Source organism: Notamacropus eugenii, chromosome 6 (assembly GCF_028372415.1).
Source record: "Notamacropus eugenii isolate mMacEug1 chromosome 6, mMacEug1.pri_v2, whole genome shotgun sequence".
In the NCBI taxonomy this organism is placed as follows: domain Eukaryota; kingdom Metazoa; phylum Chordata; class Mammalia; order Diprotodontia; family Macropodidae; genus Notamacropus; species Notamacropus eugenii.
In genome coordinates this window covers 205,377,035-205,394,818 of record NC_092877.1, presented here as the reverse complement: position 1 = coordinate 205,394,818, position 17,784 = coordinate 205,377,035, and the positions used below count along the sequence as shown (strand labels likewise).

At 37.6% G+C, this 17,784-nt stretch overlaps 1 protein-coding gene across 2 annotated transcripts in view; it reads right to left on the bottom strand.

Annotated features, from left to right (window-relative positions):
• Positions 1–17,784, bottom strand: part of SH3RF3 (SH3 domain containing ring finger 3) — a 617,431-nt gene that overhangs the window by 234,212 nt on the left and 365,435 nt on the right. For both annotated transcript variants that reach the window (XM_072621836.1, XM_072621838.1), the window contains exon 3: positions 11,022–11,117. In XM_072621836.1, the coding sequence (XP_072477937.1) occupies positions 11,022–11,117 (96 nt within the window). The remainder of the gene's footprint in view (positions 1–11,021; positions 11,118–17,784) is intronic.

Here is a 17,784-nt window from a genome sequence, read left to right as displayed (position 1 = left end):
TTGGATTCTCCTTATCAAGCTGCTAACTCACTTTTCAAGTTCTTCTATTGCCTGAGCCCAATTTAAGTTCACTTTGGAGGCACTGGAGGCAGGGGCCTTGACTTCTGTGACAGTATGTCTTGTTCTTCCTCATCCAAATGGATAGGAGGAGATACCTGTTCACCAAGAAAGTAACCTTCTATGATCTTATTTTTTTTCTTTTTCTGGGCATTTTCCCAGCCAGTTACTTGACTTCTGAATCCTTTGTCAAGAGGATGGTCCTATTGCCCCTCCTCTTCCCAATATCATGTTCAAGCCTGAGATTTGACTCAGCTGCTTGATTCCCCAGGGCTTTGGGTGGGGGTAGGGCTGTCACTCGGGCTGAGGTTTAGATCAGCTGCTCCCTACCACCAGAGGCTTTAAGCTGAGCTGCCTGGACAATGGACCCGGGTTACTTTCTGGCCACTGTAGCTGCCTGCAGTCTGCTACTGCTGCTGCTGGCACCTGGGGCTATTGCTGGAGGAATCCTGTTCCTCTCTTGCCTAGCTGGGAAAGCCCTCCCACACTGACATTTGGAGCTTTCTTTGTTGCTTGTGGGTTGAGGGATCTGGGACCCTCTGTACTGGGAACTCTGCCCCAGAGGTCTGTTCAGGTCCTGTTTCTCCCAGTGCTGCATGGTCAGTGCTGGGCTCTGTTCTGCTCAGCATCCCATGAGATAGACCTTTCCTGTGCACCTTTCAGGTTACCTTTAGCTGGAAACCTCTTTTTCTCTGTTGTTCTGTGGCTTCTGCTGCTCTAGAATTTGTTGAGAGTCAATTTTTTTATAGGTATTTTGTGGGCTGTGGGGGAAGCGCTAGAGTATATGCATCTTTTTACTTCACCATCTTGGCTCCACCCCCCTGTCATATGCAATTCTTAAAAAGTAGTCTTAAGTATACAATAGTCCAGATGTGGTCTCACTAATACAGAGTTTGATGGTACTATTATTTCCCTTGTCCTGTGGATTTTCTTTCTAGTAATGCAATATAAGATTTAACTACTTTTTTTTCCCCAAAGAAGCTACTACAGTGTTAGATGATGTTGTAGCTTTTAGGGAACTAAAGTGACTAACTGGTTAAGAAAATTGTGTTGGAGAAAAGGAATTTAATACTTTGAACCAGGGTTTAATATTTTGAACCAGGGTTTCCTTTTCCAGGGATGGATTATATCTAAAGAAGGCCAGTAAAATATATTTTCTTGGAATGTGGAATGCACCCTTCTACCTTCTGGTTCATACACTTCCTTCTTTCTTTTACATCACACTCAGAATCCATCTCCTACATAATGAAATCCATTTCTGATTCCTCTCTCCTCCCCAACCCCAATTATTAGCTTTCCTTCCTTCTTGAAATTACTTTTTAAAAATAGATTTTGTCTTTACTTCCTCATGGATGTATATAATATGTCCTCTCTAGTGCAGTAAAACATAAGCTCCTTGAGGTCAAGGGTTATCTCTTTTTTGTCTTCATAATCCCCAGTGTTTGGCATAGTACTTGCATCTATTAGGTGCTCAAAAAGTGTGTGTTAAAGGAATCAGAGGTGTAACTTTAAACTGAAAATGGAAGAGTAGGGAGGAAGCCATCCTCATATAACTATTAAGCTAGATGTGACACAGAGTCACAAGCAAGAGATAAGCACTAGAAACCACAGGAACCAGTATTCAAGGGCAAGAGTACTCCTGATATCAGAAGTCCAAATACAAACCCCCAAAAAACAGAGCAACAGAGTAAATTAATGAGCTTAATGCAAAGAGATCATTGTGAGCACTGGGTTGAAGGATACCACAGCTGTTCTATTTTTTCATTCCAACTGAGCCAACATATCATTTCTCCATCTCTGCTCATCCCTATGGCTCCAGCAGTTCTTGAAGATTCCCCACCCATCAGTGTCATCACTAAATGATGTTACTGCTCTGCAACCAAACATATAATTTTATGGAACAAAGTAATCTAAGGAATTCCTCCCAGCATGTGCAAAGCTTTCAGGGTCTCAGAACATCATGGGAAATAAAATTTGAGAACTTTTCTACTTGACTGTGCACACTATCAAATAAAGGATGATGGAGTGACAGTGCACATTAAAATGATGCACTCCTGGAAGGAAATCCGTGTCTTGGGAAAAGCATAATGCAGAGAATTTGAGGAAAGATCAAAAAAGATAAAGAACTAGAACTGATGTCACTGCAAAACTACTTAGACTTTAAGAAAATAAGCATAGTAGATGGAAGTAGGAGCAGATAAATGAAAATAAATACTAAAAAAATGGTATGGTACTGTAAGACTAATTTTTGTAATCCTAAAACCGAGAGCAAGGTGAAACTTACAACAAACGTGAAGGACAATCAAAGGGAGTCTTAAAGATACAATGGGGATAAAAGAAGATAAAAAAAGGGATAAGATCAGTGCTCAAGGTGGATAGATAGCATAAAGAAAATAGATATGAGAGACAGAAGGCAGAACTGCTCAATTATTACTTTACTTTTTTTTCCTCCCTTAAAAAGTCAAGTACCTATTAAACCCTACTATGCACCAGGCACTCTATTAAGCATACCAAGAAAACTCATCTTCAGACTGGGAAGGAATGAACGAAAATGGTTCGGATAAACGAGAGTGTTAATAATAGAATACTTAATTGCCCTCAACCTGGGAGAATTACATTCCACTTTCCTAAAAGAATTCATATGGTGGTCGACACTTATAGTTCCTACAACCAGAGAGGCTAATGTTGGTGGATGGTTTGAACTAAGGATTTCTGGGCTGTAGTAAATTAAACCAATTAAGTGCCTGATTAAGTCTGGCACCAATATGGTGAGCTCCTGGGGAGCAGAGGCTCACCAGGCTGCTGAAGAAGGCATGAACTAGCCCAGGTAAGAAGCAGAAGAGGTCAAAGCTCCAGATGTGATCAGTAGTGGGATTGGGCCCATGAATGGCTGCTACATTTTGGGTCTGGGTGAGATAGGGACACCTTGTCTTTAAAAAAAAATAGAATTTGTGGATGTGATTGCTTCACTGTTTATCAGTAACCACTGAAATATTATGTAGGATAGGAGAGGTAAAATGAGTCTAGAAGTGAGCAAATGTGCCAATTCTTTTTTTAAAAAGTGAATAAAGGAGATTCTTTAAACTATAGGTTGGTAATCATGACTTCAATTTCTAAGAAAATTCTTGGATGTATAATTAAAGGAATGGTTTGAGAGCAATTAGAAAGCTAGTTCACTAACAGCCAACATAAATTCTTAAAGAGCATCAGGTTTTTGTTTTTTTTTTTTGATAGAATTACAAGACTGGTAGATTAGAAGTCACAGATACAACATGCCAGGAAAAAAGTGTTTCAAGTGTATACATGTAAGTGGTTATTACTATGGTTGTTATTTCAGTAAGGCATTTGACAAAACCTTTCAAAATATTCTTGCAAACAAAATGAAAAAATATGGACCAAATGACGGTGCAGTTATAGGCATTTGAAACTGGTTGGAAGAACATATCCAAAAAGGAGAATTTACCATCAACTTGGAAGGAGATATCTAGTAGAGTACCTCAACGGTTTTATTCTTGGTTCTGTGTTTGTCAATGTTTTTATTAATGTCTCTATTAATGATATGAATGCATGTTTATCAGGTTTAGGGATGGCTTGAAGCTGAGAAGGGTGGCTAACTTGTTGGACAACATAATAACCATTCAGACATAACTGGATGGCAAGAATGATGAGCCAAACTTAATGAGATTCAATAGGGACTAATATAAAATGTTATCCTTGGTTTCAAAACCTCAAATGTTCAATAGAGAATGGGAGAAAAGTAGGGTTAGAAAACAGCTCATATGAATAAAAAAATGAGATTTGTGTGTGTGTATATATATGTGTGTATGTATGGTGTGTGTGTATGTATGTATGTATGTATGTATGTATGTATGTATGTATGTATGTATGGAATCCAAGCTTAGTTTTTCAAACTCTGAATTTGGCATTGCCTCTCACCCCCCACCCCCGAAAAAAGGTAATGAGGCCTTAGATTATACATATAGAAACAGTGTCCAGAAAAATGTGAGGCGTTAAGCCTTCATCAGACATCTGGAGTACTGTGTCTAAATCTTCTTAATCAAACAATTTTAGTTTATTTATTAAATACCTACAAGTGTTAGACACTGGAGTTATGGAAACAGAAATGAAACAGTCTTAATTTTCTCAAGAAATTTATAAGGATAGTGGACAAATTGGGTAGGGTCAAAAAGGGGGTTAATTAGGTCAGTGAAAGGACTCAAAAACTATTCCATAAAAGAATCTATTGAAGGAACTGTGGAGGGGTGGGGAAGGTGTAGACTGAAGAAAAAAAAACTTAGTAGGGGATCATGTATAAAGGAGAGGTAGGAAATATAACTATCATTATCAAATTTTGAAAAATTATTATGTGCAAGAAAAATATTTGTTTAGATTGGTCTCAGAAGAAAAAGATTTGCAGTAAAGTGAAAGTGGGAATTGAGCAAATGCTACAAATCAGAACTTCATTTTTTTGGCATTCTTTTGTTGATTGCCTAGACTTAATAAAGTGATGGGGAATTTTAATTGTGGAGATTAAACTTAAAAATGCGACATAAGAACATTTTTTCCCCTCGAAAGCTGGTTGTTAAACATAAACTTCCTAGTTCTAATAATCAATAGTGATTTAGAGGATTTTTCATAACTATTGATAGCTTTGATTTCTTTTTCCTTTTGTCTTGAGTATTTTTAAACTTATTTTAAATTATGAAATAAAACAGTATTTCTATAACATAGTATAGTTTTAAAAATATGATTGCACATGAAACTGCAAATCTATTATATATAACTTACTATTTCTTTTAAATGTATAATAAAGTTATCATTTAAATTTCTTTTTTTCCTTTCCCCTGCCCCAAGATGGCTACCATTAGACAGAAATGTGTGTGTGTGTGTGTGTGTGTGTGTGTGTGTATGTATGTGTGTATGTTTGGGTGTATAAATATATATATATTTAAAATAATTCTAAACATCTATTTATCAGTTCTTCTTTTGAAAATTGCCTGTTTATATCCTTTGACCAATTAGGGAATTAAAAAAATAGTCCTTATTTTTGTAATTTTGGCTCAGTTCCCTATATATTTAAGAAATGAAGCCTTTATCAGAGAAGTTTATTGTAAATCCCCCTTCTCTCAGTTTATTGCTTTCCTTCTAATTTTAACTACATTGGTTTTGTTTGTACAAAGTCTTTTTAATTTCATGTCATCAAAATGAAGACTGTCCATTTTACTTCCTGTGATCTTCTCTATTTCTTTTTCTGGTCATGAACTCTTCCCTTATTCATAGATCTCATGGGTAAATTTTTCTATCTTGCCCTAATTTACTTAGGACATCATCCTTTATGTACAATTCATGCACCTATTTTGAACTTATCTCAGCATATAATCTGGGATATATCATAACACATGTATAGCCATTGCCTACCACTTTTTGAAGAAAGGAGGGGAGGAAGGAAGGAAGAAAATTTTGGAACTCAAGATCTTGTGAAAATGAACGTAAAAATTGTCTTGACATGTAATTAGGAAAAAATAAAATACCACTGAAAAAAACTTACAGTCTCAGAAGTGTCTGGAAAATTTAGAGATTAAGTGATTTGCTCATAATCACACAGCCTATTATGGATCAAGTGAAAGGATTTGAACTCAGGTCTTCCAGATACCAAGACTGACCCTTGTGGTAAAAACAATATTTGCTACATAGGGCTAGAATAGTTTTTAAAAGATAAGTAAAACAGTTAATTCTTGATTCTGAATTTTATATTTAACTTTTCTCTGTAAATGACTTTATAACCATATTCTGTATTTTATGTAACAAACCTAAAATCTCTTCTTTAGCTCTGAGTGAGGAAGCTCATATGTGTCCAATCATCTCTCTCTCAGAAGTTAGATACTAAAGGCTTAAACTTTCTCATGATCACTGTTAGTTAAAGAAAAACTCTGTTCTCAATACTCTCATAAAACATTATCTCAGCATTTCCTACAAGGTTTGTGTGCTATCCTTGAGAAGTTGGACCAACTGATCTCCTGTCTTTAGCAATTAAAAAGATGGTCTTATCTAATCCTCCAAGTGCTGATTTGTCTAAATACTTGAGTTCCTATCCATGACTTCAGGATGAAACTGAGCTTTGTGAATTTGCAAAACCTTCCTTAGAGACAGAGAGAGATAGTTTCATCACACATCAGGGCTATGTCCACTTTCTTTGATGTATTCGATCATGATTCCTCAACCCCAGGTTGTTGCCCATCCCCCCAAACCAATGATATGATCTTTGCTCTGTTCTTTGTTTTATGCTTATAAAAATGAGTTGCATCTTCAATTCAGGTTATTTGGCATACATGGAGGCAAGCCACTGACCCTTTATTATCAGGTTGTATACACCTGTTAATAAATGATATCTTGCTCAGAAAAACTTACCTCAGCTAAACTTTTTGGATAAATTTCACACAAGACATAAGTAAACCATTCTTTAGACTCAGTTGACTCAGAGAACTAAGACTCCTGCTATTGCCTTAGCTTCCTGGTGGACTAAGTAGAAAACTTATCCCATGAAGAGTCAGGGGTTGCTTCTGACCAGTGAGACAGCATGACCAACATAAAGGCAGAAAAATTGAATCAATGCTATTTCCATGCCTAATCCCCTTTCACTGCTGTGGCTAAATGAACCTCTTCTTTTTAACTGCTAGATAGGCTACGAGTGGTTCTTTCTGTTCCAATTCCAAACCTGAAGTATGAGATCAGCCTCAATCAGTCCTGGTCTACAATAGTCCTCAAGCCACCACTTCACACTGTCTTTCCCTCAGTCAGGTTAATGTAAATTCATCTCATTTCCTTTTTGGATAGGATTAAGAAAAAACCACATTAGTCCTATCCAGAAAGGAAATGAAATGAGTTTGTATGCCCTTTACCTTTATGTTAAAATCATCAGTTTTAGAATTTAAGTTGCTAGGATACAGTGGTGATGTCTGCTTAACTCTCTTTGTATGGGGACCCATCACATCAACCTATGGATGAAGAGGCTTAATACATTATTTGATGATGAAATGTTAAAAATATCACTTTTTTGCTTTAAACAGCAATGTCAGTCCTGGAATTGTTAGAGGGAAATGATTTTGTAATACACTTTTGTCATTGTGGTACTTTAAGTTCTATTCCCATTATAATAAATATATTCTGAAACAAAAAGAAATGATCACAAAGTATTCCACTACCAAAAAAGAAACAGAACAGAAAAATCAGAGCAAATTCTCTTAAAAGTGGACAAATGATCACATAGAAACAGTAAGGACTAATTAGGTTTGCCATAGATTGGGGGTCTAATTATAGTCATTTGGGGATGAGGGTTTATGAATTACTAGAAGGGGGAGAAAGGACTAAGGATTTGGAACATTTGGTAAACAAAAAAAAAGCAAAAAGTTTGTGAAATAAGAAATACCAAAGGAAATAGAAATAAGAAATGGGAAGAGAAAAGGGGATATGAAAGCACCAAGAAAAGTTTTTTTTAGGGATCAAGGACCTATCAGGATTAATGGGAAAAGGTACAAGGGGAAAGAGTCAGATGTTACTATGAACATTCAGAATTAAAGCAAAGATTGACCTTGGCTATTTTTCCTAGTCAGTCAGGTATCTATAAGAAATTATTTCTAAGAAATTTCATGGCATGTCAACACTGTATACAGTATATGCAAGCACAAGACTCACTTTTTTGGAAATAGGGCCCGAAGCAAGTAGCCTACACAATACTCCTCTTACTGTAAGGTTTCCTTTCTCCCTTGTCTCTAAAGTAGGATGCTTTGCAGAAGGGTCACTGGATCTCTCTCACTGAGACTCTCTTAAATGCAGTTCAGGTGCTAAACACGCAATGAAGGGACACTCCATGTCTCAATTCACAACCACCATGCTGTTGTTTCATTTTGCTCTAGAGATGGATCCAAATCTCATCTTTGATACTTCATGGCTGGGTGACAATGACTGTGACCATGACCAAGTAAAATAACTTTTTTGAGGAGGAGGGCTTTAATTTTCTTATTTATAAAATGGGAATGACTATACCTATAGTCCTTTTTTCATTTGCAGTGCATTAATTGGTTTAGCGACATAGGCTTTGCAAAACATTTTGCAAACCTTAAGGGCATGTATAAAGGTCTGCTGTTGTCATCAGTGTAACCATCATTATCATCACCACCATTTTTTTACAAGGGTAAAAATTAGAACTCCCATGTAATGATTTTACATTGTCATATCCCAATTTAAATAGTGCACAGGAAATTTAATTCCCAACAAGAGTCTTACTGGAACCTGCCAATCTATCATCCTGGAGAAATCCTAGAGAAGATGGGGCTTCCATGGCTAACAATAACCCCATCATCAGAAGACATCCAACCCTCTGCTCAGGAAGGGAGGTCTTCATTTACATTTTCATTTGCAATGTATTAAGCAAACCACAGAAGGATGCAAGCATTGGATTGAATTTTGCTCAGTGCTTTAATCACTTCAGAGAATGGAGCCAATTAATAAATAAATAAGCACAGACACACACATATGTATATAAATATAAAGCACTATATAACACATATATAACATATAAGTGTATATATGTATATGTGGCATAACATGAATATGTGTAAACTACACATACTATCTATGAATATAACATATTTCATAGACAAGCTGCATATCTATATAGATATATAAACTACATATGCACATATGTATAATATTATTGTGTATTATATATTGTTAATCAGTGTAGTAATATAATCAATATATTATATTAATTATGTTAGTTTTATATCTAATATATTATAGATAATATTAATAAATTACATTAAATATAAGAGATCAATATATTATAACATATTATATTACATTACTATATATTGAATATTACATATTATACTCCTATTACATGGGAGTTCAATTTTTGCCCTGGTGAAAGGGTGATGATGATGACAATAATGGTAGCACTGACAGAATATATGTGTGTACATACACATATGGATACATACAAACACCATGCCATAAGCACACACATCTACAGATGACTATATTCACATCCTCCATCTATCTGTCATCTAGCTACTGTCTATCCATCTTGTGCCATCTATCTATCTAAACAATTCCAAAATCAAGATGTACAGGAAGGAGCTATTTTAGTCCATTTGGCTTCACAAGTGCCTTTAAATGGAGGTATGTGGCAGTGTGCCACTATGTGCTGATCAAGTAGCTATGACATTTTCCACCAAAAATCTTGGCTGCCCACACAGAAGGCTACTTAGAAAAACACAATACAAGGCATATCCCTACACCATAAACCCACATAAGAACCCAAGGGCCCTTCCAGTATAACATAAGAGGAATGTACTAAGGAAATGGACAGAGACTAAAATTTAGGGCAAGGACAGAAAAACAGTTAGGTGCTTCTACAGAACAACTCTGCGTTGAATTCATCAGCTGCTCCTAAGACAAAGGGAACTCTGGCTGAACTTGTTTTACAGTGTCAGGCCCTCCCATCACACTGAGGAAGCCCTTGTAGACAGGAGGGGAAAGAAAACTCATCACAGTCTGGTGCTTGGCATAGTGACAAGATCTTGTGAATGGATTCATGGAAGGTTAGGTGAGAAGCTGTATTTAAAAAAAGACAAAGAAGGCTTCCCCTGATGTCTCTTGCAGAGAGAATAACTATTTGAAGCTGAATTCCCTCTGAATTTCAGAATTGAGAATAACTTTAGGGATCATCTAGTCTCACACAGACCTTCATAGAATACTTTCTACAACATTCCAGATTAGTAAGCAGAGTATTTAACCTCTGCCTGCTTTGGTTTCCTGCCTATAAAATGGGGATAATAATGGCACCTATCTCACAAGGTTGTTATGAAGCTCCAATGAGATAACATACACAAAATGTTTTGCAAAACCTTAAGGCATTATATAAATTCTAGGTCAAAAAAATGACCAATACCTTAATGCTGGAAGGAAAAGTAAGAAGCATGTATGGGGGTGAGGTGGGGGCATTAGTGGGACAAATGGATAAGTACACAGATGTATATACCTGTGGATACCTCTAAATGGCTCTGATGATGGGGATAACTGAAACAGAATAAGAGCTTATATTTAAGAGACAATGTGGGGTAAGATAATATTCCCTCATTTGATTACAAGATAAAAAAGAAAAAAAGAGAGAACCACTGGACCAGGATGGTCTAAATCTATAGATGAACAAATATATAGCTTTTCTTTTTTAAACACAGCTTGAATTGTAGTTATTTATAGAACATGGCCACAACTTCCAACCTATTTCCCATTCAGGAACACTTAACCAATTTATGCATTAGGAAGCTTGAGATTTGGGACACATTCCCATGGAACAGACAGGAAATTATATGAGAGGTCACCTCAGTAACTGCCAATCTGCTAATCACTTTCATAAACCTCAGATTCTCCCAGGGAGCCCCCAAATCCAGAGAACTGGGTAAGATTTACAGGCAGCACAGGAAATATTCCCTTTGAGCACAGCAATAAGAGATTCAGATCTGTCTGAAGAATCAGTGGAAAGTAGTGCCTCTACATTTAAAAAAAAATACTTTCAAGACTGTCCTTCCTGACATGGAGAAGTATGGCAACATCAATGAGATCCTTGGGGATAAAAAGGGCAAAAAGCCAACAGAGTCGAGTGAGCTTGACTGGAGAGTATACTGCACACCTGACCTGAGCATCCTGTCCTCATTCCCCACATGGTAGAGGATGATTTGTAGCCAGAGCTGTTCCAAATTCGATCTAAGCTGGCAAAGGACATCCCTAGGATTACCAAGGAGTCTTGGACCAAACCCATGTGCAGCAGTTATCAGACTTTATGTTATTCCCAAATAATCTGCTTCTCTCTTAGGAAAGAGAAGCTCAAGGTCAAGTTGCCCTATTTCTAGTTAGACAAATAGCACTGATAAAAGAAACCCTGTTCAGAGATATGATCTTACCTCCACGTAGAGGAGAGGGAAAATTCCAATCTTATCTCCCAGCATTCCTTCTGCCCAGTTATCATCGACTCTCCTGATTACAGTCAAGATTTCATCCTAAAACACACAGGATCCAAACAGGTATATGTATTCATAGGGAGACACAGACAGACACACACATAAAAGAAAAAAAAAAGAAAGGGATGGGTTAATTTCATTCAATCTGAAATCAGACTTTGTTTTATCATTCAGTAATTATACATTCTGTTATACGAAAGACAGAAGGAAAAAATCCCTCAACAACTTAAGTTTAATGTGCCCATCTGAGTGCTGACCAATCCTTTCCTTCATGTGTTCATTGTTCTGGCTCTTTTTTCAAACAGGAAAGCATACATCAGTTTGTATCATGGTGTTGGTAACTCACTGTTTAAAATCAAGCCCCTGTTTATATTCAATGAATTGAAAAATTTTTTTCCACTCTGAAAAAAGGAATCAACTAAACATAAAGCATTTTAAGTTTCTAGCTACAAACAAAGAAGAAAACAATCTGGTTCAACACTCTTTGTTTAGAGTCACTGGTACAAAATGCATTGAATAACCCTAGAGCTCTTAGTTTAGAGAAAGGAAGAAAACCAAATTCGAAATGAACAAAGTAGGAACAGATGGGGACAAAAATTAAGAGGTATGAGACAAAGAGGAAAGATGAGCCCATGAGTCTTTCACAGAAGGCTGAAAACAGTCAAAGAGGAGAGGATGAACAGAAGGGCTGCCACCTATATCACATATGCAAGATTTGATTTTGAACAGAAGAGAGAAGGGCTTTCATGGCAGCAGAGGCTAGGTCATGTGAAGGGGCAGACGGGAAGCAGATGTTAAATGAGTGGAGAGGAAGAAAGGAGGTGAAGGAGATAGAAAGATAAAGAGAACACAAAAAAAGAATGTGGAGAAATGGAATAGGAACCAGTGGAAGGGGAAATAGATACGTGAAGACTTTCCTAATTCTCTAGATGTTACTGCCCTCCCCTAGCTACTTTGTATTTGTTCCGTATACTTGTATCCCTCAAACCTAACAGTCTTTGACACATTATATGCACTTAATGAATGTTTGTTGATTGATTTTCATGTGTCCTGCTTCAATAGAATGTAAACTTCTTAAAAGCAGGGCCTCCCTCCCTCCCTCCTTCCTTCCTTCCTTCCTTCCTTCCTTCCTTCCTTCCTTCCTTCCTTCCTTCCTTCCTTCCTTCCTTCCTTCCTTCCTTCCTTCCTTCCTTTCTTCTCACCCTCCCTTCTTCCCCCTTCTCCCCTTTTTCTTTCTTTTTTTCTTCTTTGCATCCCTTGCATCTAACAAAATGTTTGACCTATAGTAGATGCCTATAAATGTTGGCTGATAGATGAACATACCCAAGAGCTAGATTTAGACAACAGTGGTCAGTTAGGCAGTTTATCTTTGTCGTCGTTGCCATCCCCCTTTCATTAAGCACCTCTTCTTAACTGCCTATCACCCCATTATGTCTCCTAAACAAGGATTGCTTTTAGAGGTCATGCAATAAGCTTTCTCTGTTTTCAAAGCTTAGCCCTCCTATAGGCCACTCTCGTGTTAGGTTGCTAAATATGCCATTAGCCACTCTGATAAACTCAAAAGAGCTAAGATATCAGTGACTGATGAACCTTCCAGAATAATACCTGCCTTTCAATGCCACTCAGTTTTCAATTTTCTAATATCTATGCCAATGGGATAATATAATTATCTAAATAGTTTAACTATCTAGATACTTTAACTCAGAGGAGTGAGTAAAGCAAGGATTTCAGGCACTTCTGTGGCAGGGCCATTGGGAGATAAATTATTTGGCAGGAGGCCCTTTCAAACACCCCCCCAAAGAGTACATCAACAGCTGTCTGCGCAGAAGGCCAGAACTACACACCATTAGTCAGAAATATCGGCAGCAGAGGACAAGTGTAATGCCAGAGGGGCTGTCTCAACTGGAGTTGATCTCCAGGGTTCAAAACTCTTGGGCAGCCATCCAGGGCCTGGCAAAGCAATCAGAGGTACAAGAGGAACTGCTTGAACACCTCGACATGCCTGTCAGGAAAGGGAAGACAAGGAAAAGCATGCCTTTGGATTGCTGTGGGGATGATGGAGATCAGAATATGGTTTATCATTCTGAAATCCTCTTGTTTCTACTTTACCTCTCCTAAGAGGCAGGTGGGAGGCAGTAGAGAAGGAAGTATCATAATGTTCTTCTTTTCTTCCATCTCAGCTCTCCCTGATTGAAAATAAACACACTGAAATAAGGTCTTGATTTAGAATGCTTTACCCCCTTTAATGGATGTTACAGACCCTAGAATGGTCTATAATAGAGCTATATAAAATTGCATCTTTTATCTTCCTATATACTGTTAGCTCTCTGGTCAAAGAGCAACATTTGTCAATTGGCATTTTCTTGCAAGATGGATGCCAATGATTTAATTTTTTTCTTGGTGGGGGGAGGCAAGAGGAGGAGAGTAAGGAGACACAGGAAGACAGAGACATAGAGACAGGAAGGGCAGAAACTTGGCTGAGAGGAGGAAAGAGGGGACAGAAGAAAAGAGGGGACAGAGGAAATGAGGGGATAGGGAAAGGGAACACAGAAAGAGGAGGAGAGAAGGAAAGAAGGAAAGAAGAGGCAGAGGGATAGAGGAAACAGGGAGAGAGAGGAGGAGAAAAAAAGAACACAGAGAGAGGAGCAGGCATATGTGGAAGCAGAGAAAGAGCACAAGAAAAAGAACATGGTCCCCATTACTAGGAATGGTTTTGTTGCTGGTAAACATCAGAAGAGGAACAAGAAGACTGGCCTCTGTTACAGATGATCACTGAAGCAGGTCCAGTGAATTCCAATTTACCTCACTAACCCCATAACATAAAAACATTGAAAACTTTTGGTAAACATGGCCTTTTAGTCTGGATTACAACTAGAAGGAGGCACAAAGGCCCTAGTAAGAATGCTAAAATAGGCAGACATTATTTAATCTCCAAGACTCTTTTAAAAATTGGACTTTAGCAACAGCAAGTGATTGCAGAAAGAGAATTTACTTTGGTATAAGGAGAAAACTAAAAAGGAAAGCAAAAGAACTTACTTGCCCTCTAGGATGAAAATTTATGATTTCATTTAACTTTTAATCTCTTTTGTGAACTGATAAGACCGAATTGTGACTTTTTCCCTTCAGAAGAGAAAGAGACAAAACTAAAGGATTCTTCATCTCATATAAATAAGCTTACTCTTATACATGATTAATATGGTTAATTATAAATTAACATAATTAATAATAAAAGGTCTCGAGGTGTGTGCTACAAAGCTCAGATCCATTCCATGCTTTGTCAACAGTTTGGACAAAGAAATATGTTATTAAAATGAAAGCTTATTAAACTTGAAGATAGCACAAAGTTGGGAGAAAAAGCTAATGCACTGACAGAAATCAGGCTTTTAAAAGATACTGATTCATTAGAATGATGGGCTGAGCCTAATAACATAAAATTTCACAAGAATAGATATAAAGTCTTAACACTTGGGTTCAAAGAATCAATTGTATAAATACACTGCTGGAAGACCTAGGAGCAGCTTATATGAAAAAGAATTGGGATTTAACATTGACTACATATTCAATATGAGCAAATAGTTTGATGTAGTTTATTTCTTTAAAAAACCATTGCATAATTAGATGGCATCAATTATCTGTTACTATACACTATTCAAACCAAAGAAGATTAATATTCTCATTGAACATTGCACTGGTCACACTACACCTATTGCATTGTCTTCCTTTCTAGAGAGTAATTTGCTATTTTACAGAACATACCTTATGAAAATAGGGATAGTTAACTTAGAGAAAGGAAGAATTGGGGGTGGAAAGACATAATACGTAGGATAATGCCTAACCCTATATGTGTTTAATAAATGTTGGTGCAAAATCAACCTCCCTCAATGAGTCAGTCAAGAAACATTTAAGTGCCTACTATGTGCTAGACAGCACTAGGATACAAAGAAAAGTCAAAGGCTGCTCTAAAGGGGCTCACAGTCTAATGGGAGAGATAATACTTAAAGAATTAAGTGTTAGTGAATTATATATAGGATAAGTTGGAAACCATCAAAAGAGAATTTGTAATTTTATGATTCTGTTCAATGATTTTATTTCTATCCTGTGGAACTATATAAAGTAAATCATTCTTATTTGTGACAGTATGATAAATACATCATGTCAATTCAATTGTATCATCATAGCATGGTGCCTAGACTGTCAGGCTTGGAGACAAGAAGGCAGAAGTTTGCATCCTTCCTGAAACGCTTAAAGCTGTGTTATGCTGTGCATGTCATTTATCTGTTGTCATTCTCAGTTTCTTCATCTGTGAAATGGGGATTATAATAGCACCTTCCTCACAGGGCTACTCCAAGAAGCAAATGAGATAATTAATGTAAACCCTAAAACTCTACTAAAAATATGCTGCTTCTCAGTTATGCCTGACTCTTCATGACTCCATTTAAGGTTTTCTTAGCAAAGATACTGGAGTGGTTTGCCATTTCCTTCCCCAGCTCATTTCACAGATGAGGAAACTGAGGCAAACAGCGTAACGTAACTTGCCTAGGGTCACATAGCTAGTAAGCACATGAGGCTAGATTTGAACTCACAAAAATGGGTCTTCCTGAACCCAGTCTTGAACTCCATCCACTGTGTCACCTAGCTACCCTAACTAAATATACAAATGTTAGTTACTATTATTTTTATTAATAGCATCATTGCTTACTTTCCTTCATCCCAACCCTGACCATAAGCTCCTTGTGGGCAGGGAAGGTCTCATTTCTTTTCTATCTAATTCCAGCACCCAGGTTACTGTCTTGGAATAGTCATATGACAGACACTTAATAAGTGTATTATTGGAGTATAGATCCAAAGCTAGAAGAGCTTCCTTCCTTCCTTCCTTCCTTCCTTCCTTCCTTCCTTCCTTCCTTCCTTCCTTTCTTTCAGACCTAGAAGGCATCTAGTATAACCCCTTGCCCCTCATTTTAAAGATGAGGGATGGACATTTTCCAACAAGTGGGTCCCACTTAGTGGTCCAGGTTGAGGCCAAGGAATAGAACCTAACCTATTGATACATAAAATGATTCTTAAAGAGTTCACTAGTGAACAAGTATTTATCAATTAATCTATATGTACCAAATATTAGGCTAAGAGCAAAAGGCACAAAGAAAGCAAAATATACTGTCCTTGTCCTCAGGGAGTTTACAATTGACTGAGAGCTCACATGTTAATAGCTATGTACATATGCCATATGTGTGTGTGTGTGTATTGATTGATTAATTGATTGGATGGTAGATAATCTCAGAGAAGAGTCACTAGGGGAAGGAGGCAAATTGAGGGGAGTACCAAGCTTGCAAGCTTGGGTAACTAGGATGATGGAAGTACTGTTGGAAGTATGAAGAAATTTGGGAAGAGGGGAGTGTTTTGAGGGAAAGAAGATGATTTTTCCTATGGACATTTGGCTTTGAGATGCATATGCGTCATTCAGATGGCCATCTCTGAAAAACAGTTGTTGACACTGGACTGTAGATCAGAGGGTAGATTTATTGTTGAGTCATTTCAGTTGTTTCTGACTCTTCATGGCTCCATTTGGGGTTTTCTTGGCAAAGATACCAGGGTGGTTTGCCATTTCCTTCTCCAGCTCATTTTATAGATGAGGAAATTGGGGTGAACAGAGTTAAATGACTTCCCCAGGGTCACACAGTTTGCAAGTATCTGAGGCCAGATTTGAGCTCAAGCCCTCTCCTGACTCAAGGGTCAGTGTTCTATCCACTGTGCCACCTAGCTGGGTAGAGATGATAATTAAACTATGGAACCTGAAGAAATCTCCAAGTAAAATATTATAGGAGAAAAGAGGGCTTAGCACACAGCCTTGTGGGATACCAATGGTTAGTGAGCATGAATTGGATGAAGATTCAGGAAAGGACTCTGAGAAAGGACCATTGCAGGAAAGGAGGAAAATCAGAAGAAAACAGTGTTACCTAGAGGAGACAGCGTCCGCTAATAAACAGTGTCACAGGTTTCTGAGAGGTCAAAAAAAGATGAGAATTTTGAAAAGGTCATTAGATTTGGCAGTTAAAAGAACACTGATAACTCTGAAGAGGACAGTTTCAGATGAACTGATGAGATTAGAAGCCACACTATAGAGGGTTTAGAAGCCAGAAAGAACAAAGGGATTGAAGGCCCCTAGTATAGATGGATTTCTCAAGGAATTCAGTCAAGAAAGGGAGGAGACACTTAGGATGATAGATACTGAGAATGATCAGGTAAAGTGAGCGTTTAAAGGATGGAGGAAGGAGAAAGTGAATAGGCATTTATTTTATTTATTAGATAACATTCATTATATTTATTAAGTACCTACTATGTGCCAGGCACTATTCTAAGACAAATATCTCACTTGGTCTTTACAACAACTTGGTAAGGTAGGTCTTAATTTTACAGTTGACAAAATTGAGACTGATAGAGGTTAAGTGACTTGCCCAAGGTCACACAGCTTAAGTAAGTTTCTGAGGCCATTTCTGAACTCAGGTCTTCCTGATTCTAGGCCTAGCACTCTATCCACTGAGCTAGCTAGCTGCCCTAATGATATCCTTAAGTAGCAGGGAGAGAATGAATGGATGGATAGGGAGAGAATAAAGGTAAAAGAAAAGAATGGGGATAATAGTAAGTGCAACCCATTGGGGGAGGCTTGAGGGGAAGGGATCCAGGGGCATGTAGAGAGGTTGGCCATGGG